The sequence below is a fragment of the Babylonia areolata genome, chromosome 32 (genome assembly GCF_041734735.1).
Source record: "Babylonia areolata isolate BAREFJ2019XMU chromosome 32, ASM4173473v1, whole genome shotgun sequence".
Lineage (NCBI taxonomy): Eukaryota > Metazoa > Mollusca > Gastropoda > Neogastropoda > Buccinidae > Babylonia > Babylonia areolata.
The window spans coordinates 22,164,250-22,174,249 of NC_134907.1; the positions used below are offsets into that span (position 1 = coordinate 22,164,250).

The following is a 10,000-nucleotide window of genomic DNA, read 5'->3' on the forward strand; positions in this document are numbered from 1 at the left end:
TTTCAGATTGACAATCACAATATTGTTTTTTCTCTTCTCTTTTTCGTCTCTTTCTGCAAGTGCTTCTGTCAGTTTTCTATCCACAATTTCTTCTATTTTCTTCTCCTGCTTTTCTCCCCCAATTTCTTTCGCTTTTGCTTCGAGTCTTTGGGAAAACATTGTTATCATTTTATCTATTTTTGTTTCCAGTCTGGTTTGTCCTTCCACTCTGTCTACTGTACATGGCTCACAGACCCATTGGAGACTTTTATTCTCCGTCAATTGTTTGAATAGGTCAGGTTTTACTTTGGCGTAAGTCTGATGGACCCACTGTTTACAATTATAACACTCCAAAGACGGAGTTGCCTCATCACCGTCCTCACATGGATCATCACAAATCAAGCACTGCCATGGAGTCAATTGTGAGAGAGATGATTTGGCTCTTTGTTTACCTTTAGTACCTGAGCCACTCATGCTTGACGAGCCCCCTTTGCCTCCAGGCTGACTCTGTGGTTTCATGATCACAACAACATTTTCACAATTCTAAACAAACAGATACTTATAAAATGATATATATATATATATATATATATATATATATATATATATATATATATATATATATATATATATTCACAAGTTGTTAGGAAGTTAGGAAGGAGCGCAAACTCAAAGCGAAGTGAAAATCGAGTAAAGTGTTATTTTTAAAATCCGTGAGTGATCTATGAGTATTCTGTGATAGAAGTTAGTTTTATAACAAAAACTCCCTGAGATGATCTGGTGTTCCACAACTGTATTTTTTGCACCATTATCCACTATCACAACTTTGTTTTCAACAATTTTGGAAGATCAGTTGTCCTGTAATTTGATCAAATTCATAATTTTTTTTAAAAACTTAGACGGGGCGATCACAAGAACATGTCTGCTAGTTCAAGGGACGTCAAACTAATGATTAATGGCATACGGATAAGGACTATGAGTACAAAATTCCGACTAAGAGCACACACTTGCACTTGCAAAAATGTTAGCAATGGTCAAAGTTATGACCGCTGAACATTAATGGAAGAAGAAGAAAGCGGAAAACCTGCATGCAATCAAAGACACTGACACCTCAATAAGACGCAATCACAGAAATGTTTGGCTATAGGCTAAAAGCCTTTTGCCCTCATAATCAGTGTCCATTTATGTGCTTTTGGATCACTTGTTGTGAACAGACCCTTGTTTAAATCTGGCATAGTGTATACTACATTTATCTACATCTCAATAAAGATTTAACTCTGTGGAAAATACATGGTCTTTAAACTTTTTGTCAATGTGATTTTTGAAGGCGTTTACCGATGGTGCACTGATGGTGTCATTGGAAAGGTTATTCCAAAGATTTATGATGCAGTTAGTAAAGAACCTGCGGAACTGGTTAGTTATGAAATTAGTTTTGTTTATTTTGAAGTTGTGCCCTCGAGTTTTATCGTAGTTAGCCATAGTAAACAAGGAAGAGGTGGTGCAAGGATCATAAATATTGTGCATGATCTTATATACTTCAATGAGATCACCTCTTAATCTTCTAAACTCTAGGCTAGGCATATTAAAAAGAGCCAGGCGCTCCTCATAACTAAGATCATGAGTACTATTAGTATTACTAGTTATACACTTGGTAAATCTGCTTTGAACACCTTCAATCATATTTATGTGCTTTTTAAGGTAAGGGCACCATACTGAGTTTCCATATTCAATAATGGGTCTAACCAGAGCTTTGAACAATGGAATCATAATTTCGGGAGATTTATTAGTTATAGTTCTCACAAGAAGACCAGAAATTTGATTTCCCTTTTTCACTATATTATTTATATGTGCCTCAAAGCTTAGTTCTGGATCCATCGTGATCCCTAAATCTTTTTCGGCAGTTGTACTATCCATTGCTCGAGTTACCCCCTTTTCCTGTATCATGTACTGATACTGTGGATTATTCTTTCCAAGGTGCAGAACTTTGCATTTCTCGCTGTTAAATTGCAACAGCCAAGTATTTGTCCATTTAACCAGATTATGTATACACATTTGTAAGTGATCTCTATCTTCTATATTTCGGATGGCAGAGTAAGCCTTGGTGTCCTCTGCAAAAATTTTTACTTTACAATCTACCTCACCAGGCATATCATTTATAAAGTATATGAACAAGGTTGGGCCAAGAACACTACCTTGTGGTACACCACTAGTTACCTTAACCTTGATGATTTACTACTATTTACACTTACAAACTGTGATCTTCCATTTAGAAAGTCTCTGATCCACGATAGTAGCTTGCCTTTTATCCCATAGCCTCCCAGTTTATTTATTTTTTATTAGTCTGTGATGGGGAACTGTATCGAAAGCTTTCCTTAGATCAAGGTAGACTGCATCAACTGGTACCTTCTCATCTAGCATGACTAACCAATCTTGTAATGTAACAAGTAGTTGTGTAACACACGAGCGCCCTCTGGTAAATCCAAACTGTTCTCTAGATAACAGATCAATTTTGGTTAAATGTTGGCAGAGAGCGTCTCGAATAAAACCCTAAAAAACTTTACAGACAACTGATGTGGTGTAGCGTATATGGATTTGTCCGAACGCAGTGACGCCTCCTTGAGCTACTGAAACTGAAACTGATGTTACGCTGACTGGACGATAGTTACCCGCAGAATTCTTGTTACCTTTCTTAAAGATAGGTCATACTTCTGCTTCTTTCCAAGCTTTTGGTATTGCACGCTTATCTTGTGTTCTATCAAACAAGATCTTAAGTGGGTGAGCAATAACTTCAGCAAGCTCTATTAATACTCATGGGTGTATCTCATCAGGTCCTGGGGACTTTGATGGGTTTAGGCTCTTTAGAGCTTTTTTCATCTGTTCAACTGTGACCTCCACGTTGGAAATTTCAGTAACCTCTCTCTTGCATGAAAACTCTGGAACATTTACGTTACTCTCCTCGGTAAAAACACTAGCAAAAAATCTGTTTAGCACAGTTGCTTTTTCTGAGTCATTTTGTGTTAAGGTGCCATCTTCCTTTAATAGATTAGCAGTTTGTTCTCTTGGCAGAATTTTACTTGCAACATAACTTAAGAATCCTTTTGGATTATGCTTAGATTCTTTAGCTAATTTAGTTTCCTTAGCTTTCATGTTTTTTCTTGACTCCCATGTTACCTGGTTTCTAGCACGTGCTGCATACATTTTACAGTTCTCATTTGTGGGATATTTCTTGTATTTTTTAAAGGCTCTGCGCTTTTGATGAATTTTATCTAAAAGTGACTGGGGAATGGGGTCTCGTCTTTGTTTATCTTCAATCTTCAAATTGGCAGGTCAGCCGTCATTACTGACTATTAATGACCTGTGTGCGCAGAGGCGTAAATACCTAGCTAAAACCTAAGTAGACCTATCTTTCCCTCCGGAGGGGGTGACAATGAGAAAGAGCATGTATACATACTCCCTCCCACCGTCACTCGCAGCGTCCCTCCGGGGAGAAAAAAAAAAAAGGGGGGGGGGGGGACTAAACTGTGATCTTGTTCAGCTCCCTCTTCAAAGCTGCCAAGGAGGGAGCCTCTGCTGCTGTTGCAGGCAGTGAGTTCCAGACAGGGATGGTTGATGGGAAAAAACTGTATTTATAAGGGTCAGAGGAGGAGCTAAGATGGACAAATTTGTGTCGATGGTTTGATTTTATTGGAGGGTCCTTGTTTGAATGATTTTTTTTTAAAATAAATTTGTTCATAGACTTTATTATTAGATCATGAATAAGTTCCCAGGTTTCATCCACAGATGTCTCATTTGTCAAATGGTCGTCCCAGTTAATCAAACCTACGTAATGCTTCATGCCTTCGTAATCTCCTTTATCTAGTTGATATTTCAGGGAGTGACCAGATGGCTGTTCCCACTTGATCTGAACATCAAAGTAGAGGGCAGAATGGTGGCTCCTAGAGGGGCCAAGTAATCCAAAGTGTAGACATTTTCATATGAGTTAGTAAACAATAGATCTAGCACATTGGGTTTTTGTAAACCTCTATAATGAGTGGACTCGGAAGCCATTTGTACAATGTAATTTTGTTGAACACAATCCATACAACACACAAACATCACTTCTAGCATCTGAATTTGTTCTAAAATGTTGTAACCCATTTAAAAGATTTCCACTCTTATTTCGTACGTTATTTTCCTCAATTTTGATGCTGGTTCTGTCACAGCGACATAAGAATCAGAGGGCTGATTGTGGTCGCTCAATGGAAGAAGTCACGAAACCGGCTAACGACACGTGCCACCATCTTGCTTTCTTCGTTTTTGCTGTGGTCCCACAAACCATGAAAATGCAACCAAAAGGTGCAATAATTCGGGACGCTAAAATAGGACATTACCAATATTGTGACTGGCAAAGCATGGTGAGCTATAAATCTGAATCAAGTGACTTACCACAAAAGAAGAAAATGGATGGTGTCTGTCGATCGTGACCGACCCCTTTCTCCAAGTGACTGTGTAGTCGATCGTTCCCGGATGGAGACTTCTGTCTAAAAGAACAAACAGGGAGGGAAAAAAGGGGAGGGGGGGGGGGGAGCTCAGCAACACCAAGAGAACACTGCTATAAACACTTAAGAATTATTTTCCGCCAATATCTCACAGTCGCTCACAAAACATACAAGTAACAGTTGAGGCGGGCTGTTGGCCAAGATTGCTTCGTCTTTGTCATTCGGCGGCGTCTCCAAGATCAGGCTAACAGGGAGCAGAAGCAGGAGCAGCAGCAATTCCTCAGTCATGAACTAGTTATCTTTGTATCATTTTTCAATATCACAACATCAACACTGCGTTTTAAAAGAATAAGCACAGACTGCACACGTAAGATGAAAAAAATACCTCGTAGAAAGTTTTGCGATGTTGCTTTCGTTCCCGGATGAAACTGACTGACATCGGAGAAACACGTTGACTGAAAATAGCACTTCTTAGTAATAGTGGAAATTTCCGTTTTGTGGGAATCTTTCAAAACTGGTCTGAAAACATATCTTTTTGAAAACGCCTGTTCATAGACCTTCCATATCTTTTTGACTCACTTGTGTAAACAAAGTGAGTCTATGTTTTAACCTGGTGTTCGGTTCTCTCTCTCTCTCTCTCTCTCTCTCTCTCTCTCTCTCTTGTGTGTGTAATTGCTTAACTTTATGCAATTGTTCAAACACCTTGTGATTTTCGTAAAACAACCTATACCTTTTTATTCTTTTTTTTCCTAACCTGGAACCTGGAGTGTTTAGTTGTTGGTTTTGCATCACCATTTAAGAATATGCATACACTCTGTACTTGGCCTTCTAAAGAAGGACTGCGCATAGGTTATCTAAGTATCAATCACGCATTAAATATAAGTATCCATTATTAATTAATTAATTTAATTAAAAATAAATTGAATGACATATCATTGATCTTAGAAAATTCCGTAAATCCTTTTCATTTGTTTTGTTTCTCAGAATCACGTTTATCTGATCGCATATGTGACTCTGATGTAACTATCCCAGGTTATAAGATACTCCGCCTTGATCCAAAAGCTTCAAAGGAAACAGGTCTGTTAGTGTATTACAGTCAAGCAATCACATTAAAGCGAAAAATGAGTTTAGATCAGTTCAACATTGAATCCATATGGTTAGAAATTAAAATAAAACCAGTCCGCTGCTTATAGGATTTATTTACAGAAACCCGGCTGAAAGAGATTTTATTTCAATGATGGATGCTGCCATGCTTGAAGATAAAGAAATTATTATGTTCGGTGACTTTAACATTAATCTATTAAAACCTCAGCTGCAATGGAATCAGATATATACAGCATACAGTTTGGAACAACTTATCGATAAACCAACGCGAGTAACCCCTAGTTCCAGCACCCTCATTGATCACATTAATTTTATGTTTCATGTAAACAAAATATTGTAGAAATATGTTCTCCAGTCACTGGAAGTAGCGATCACTCACCTGTTTGCATCACCTGGAAAAGAAAAGGTATTAAAATTCCAAAAGCAAGTCACAAAACCATTGAATATAGATGTTTCAACAACTTTAACACAGATATTTTTTGCATGATTTACTTTCTTCTCCACTTTCTCATGTCTATCAATACACCGATCCTGAAAAAGCTTTAGATTTTTGGATAAGAACCTTTAGTAATATTTATAGTAAACACGCACCAATCAGGACTAAACGAGTGAAACACCGTATGTTACCTCCATGGATTTCTAAAGAAATAAAAAATGAAATGCACCTTAGGGATCTTCTAAAACCAGTAAATCAAGAAGAATATGTTAAAAAAAGGAATAAAGTGAATTCAATGCAACGAAAATCTATGTACAAGTATTACCAACAGAAAGTGACTAACAAAAAAGACTCAAGATCTATTTGGGATGCCATTAACAGACTAACCAACAAGCACTATACTAAATCACAAAATAATACTAATGATATAACCCCAGATACAATTAACAACCATTTTGTAAGTATAGCTGAAAAGTTAATTACTAATGATAGATGGAAATATAATGATTTAGAACTGGTAACTGATTACTGTCAATCCAAAAATATAAATTAAAAAGTTTTTATCCCTTATATATCAGTTCCAGAAGTTTTTGCCTCCCTAATGTCCATGAAACAGTCAAATACCAAAGATATACATGAACTGGATAGCAAAATCATGAAGATTTCGGCACCAGTAATAACAGTCTCTTACCTACATTTATAATCTCTGCATTGATAAAAACTATTTTCCTGTATGTTTCAAACAGGCCAAAGTTTTTCCACTCTTCAAATCAGGTGATCCTTCTTATCCTTCTAACTACAGGCCTATATCTATACTATCGATTCTTTCAAAACCACTTGAAAAACATATCCAAAAACATATACTGTGTCACTTAAACAAATATCAGTTGATTCACCCAGTACAGTCAGGTTTTAGAGAAAACCAATCCTGTCATACTGCTCTGACACAAATGATAGATAGATGGCTCTTAAATATAAATAATAGTAAATTTACAGGTGTTGTCTTCGTTGATTTTGCTAAAGCCTTTGACGTAATAAATCACTCTCTTCTCCTTAAGAAACTTGCTTGTTATGGCTTAGCTAAGAATACTTTACAATTTCTTTCTTCCTTCTTATCAGATCGACAACTGGTCTGCATTAAGTCTTCCAAATCAACTTTTCAAGAAATAAGGTATGGTGTACCACAAAGATCAATTCTTGGCCCCCTTCTTTTTTCCTTGTACATTAATGATTTGCCTCTTTATATCAAATCTAATTGTGAATTGTTTGCCGGTGACAACTCCATACACTCCGACCACACATGCATTAAAGTTCTGACATCCAATTTACAAGACAGTGTGAACAGATTAGTTAAGTGGACAGAACATAACCATATGTCTCTCAATGCTCAAAAAACTAAATGCATGTCTGTAACAACTCAACAGAAACGCCAGATAATGCCAACAAATTTTTTCAATATTTTCATTTCCAATGTTAAAATTGAAGAAGTCAAATCACACAAAGTTTTAGGTATAGTTATCGATAATGATTGATCATGGTCTGAACATATTACTTATTTATGTAAAAGGATGTCTCAAAAAGTATTCCAGTTATCAAAAACAAAACACTTTCTAAATACACATGCCCATAAACAATTCTTTAATGCAGTCACATACAGTGGATAATAGATTATGCTTCTACGTTGTGGGATTCTACTAGCGCTAATACTCTAAAACCTCTTGTTAGATTATACAAACGTGCTATGAAATTAGTTTTATTAAAGTCATTTTCATTAACTCCTAATGATTATAGGTCACTTGATATCCTCCCACTGGAGCTAAAACTAGAATATAATAAGGCTGTTTTTATGCACAAAATAGTAAGCGGCTACGCACCTCCTTCAACTATAAATAACTTCCCAGTAAATAACATAAGACATGTACATAAGTTGCATATACCTCGTCCAAATCTTGATCTTTTTAAGTCCAGCCTAACATACAGTGGGGGAACGTATTGGAATAATTTACCATCACGTTTAAAAAATATTACTAACCACAACTTTAAGCAAAATCTAAAAATGTACCTATTCACAACAATTGACGTCGCCTGAAATCCATCATTGCTTTCGACAATTTGTGGGTTCCCTCTCACTCTCTCTTGAGTGGGTGCATTTGTGTGTGTGTGTGTGTGTGTGTGTGTGTGTGTGTGTATTTCATGATTTTTTTTCTTCTTTTCTTCTCTTCTTCTTCCTTTTGTGGAATGGCTTTGAATGGTGAAATAATGGTATATTTTGATTGTGTTTTGATTTTGTGCTCATTTTCGCTTTTTTAGCTTTATTCCCTCTTTAGGTCGAGGGCTGGATGTAAAAAAGCATGTTACTTGCTTATCTATTACTCTCGTTAATAAAGATTTTGTCTTGTCTTGTCTTCTCTCTCTCTCTCTCTCTCTCTCTCTCTCGTGTGTGTGTGTGTGTGTGTGTGTGTGTGTGTGTGTGTCCGTGGTAAACTTTAACATTGCCGTTTTCTCTGCAAATACTTTGTCAGTTGACACCAAATTTGGCATAAAGATAGGAAAATTCAGTTCTTTCCAGTAATCTTGTTTAAAACAATATTGTACCCCTGGGATGGGCACAAAAATAATTAAAAAGAAGCCAAATTATATGCAAACTGAATTTACTGTGATATATATATAAATAAACTGGACACTTTGATCTGATATTCTGACACAACAACAAGAGCAGTCATTTTTATCATTTTCTGTTCAAACAGGAACTTCTTTTGCTAAGCATGGAAGTTATATTTATTTTGCGTGTCTTTGGTGCAGATAGTAAAAAAGGGAAATTAATCTGAAATTAATGCTTTAAACTGATCTTTCTCATCTTAAACATTACATTTTAAAATTATACTCAATACATAAAAAGCTTGTGTGTTTTACTCTCAGTGTACAGGGCTTTCACTATGTTCATTCGTCCAAGTGGTCTTTTTCGGAAAATACTAAAATCAATACTACAAGTGGACTTTATAGATCTATTGGCTGAGCCGTGAAGGTCATGGGCAAAAATCAACTGCATACACATATTTATACATATTCAAAGCGCGTGCTCGCAAGCTCGAAGGGCGACATTTTGTTTCAAGTAGGTGACCTGCCCGTTCAATCCAATATTCAATTGACAATACACGATAACATGTGATGGAAAGTTGGAGAAGGAGACCGTTAAATATTTATTCAGAGAAAGATTTGTGAACGCCTCATCACTTACTGGATTATGCCCCAAACTGCCATAAAAATATCAACAAAATCAGTCGGAATTCACAGTTAAAAATAATAAACCATGAGAGTTAATACCCTTGATGAAACGTGAAAATTTCCAGCCTTTACTTGTTTTCAAAATGAAGTCCTTTTCACCTCATACGACGTTTAGAAGTACTCGTACTTGGCTCTACACGTTATTAGTTTAACAAAATACTCAATTTTCATATCAACTTTAAAACTATATGGCAAAATGGGGCATCATTTACCCCGAGACTGATGTCAGTCATGCTTGCAGCAGACGATGCTTGTTACACACTGTGTTCGACAACACATGAAGGCGGTAGAGAAGGGAAAGAAGAAGAACAACAACAACGGCAGAGACAGCAACCACTGATGAAGCCAGTCAGCCATCCACCCTCAAAACTGACCAGTCTGACAACTCCCCACTGGCTCAGTTTCTGCATCAGCGGCACACTACCCCGGGCCTGCACTACGAAAACAACACCAGGCCAGACAACACAGTGTCACACGCCTTTGAAACACAGCCATCCTGAACAACAGATCCTGCCAACTTGATATCATCTTTATAATCAAGATCAGAACATGTGTGGGTTATATCAATATTATTCATATCATACAACTTGATATAGATCTGAATACTATGACATGTCTTGTGAATTTGAACTTTGATATTGAATTTCTTCAAACTCCTCACACACACACACACACACACACACACACACACACACACACACACACACACACACACACA

General features: G+C 36.8%; 1 protein-coding gene across 6 annotated transcripts in view; it reads right to left on the minus strand.

Moving 5' to 3' along the window:
• The window catches only part of LOC143276716 (RNA-binding protein Ro60-like), a 52,337-nt gene that overhangs the window by 33,013 nt on the left and 9,324 nt on the right, over positions 1-10,000 (minus strand). For 5 of the 6 annotated variants that reach the window (XR_013053608.1, XR_013053607.1, XM_076581367.1 and 2 more), the window contains exons 1-2: positions 4,629-4,891; positions 4,405-4,499 (exon numbers count right to left, since the gene is read on the minus strand). Coding sequence is in view for 3 of the 6 variants with exons in the window: in XM_076581367.1 (XP_076437482.1) it covers positions 4,405-4,499; positions 4,629-4,745 (212 nt within the window). In the remaining 3 variants the exon portion in view is untranslated. Of the gene's footprint in view, positions 1-4,404; positions 4,500-4,628; positions 4,892-10,000 lie in introns of those variants that run through there. The other variant, XM_076581368.1, reaches the window with a different exon arrangement.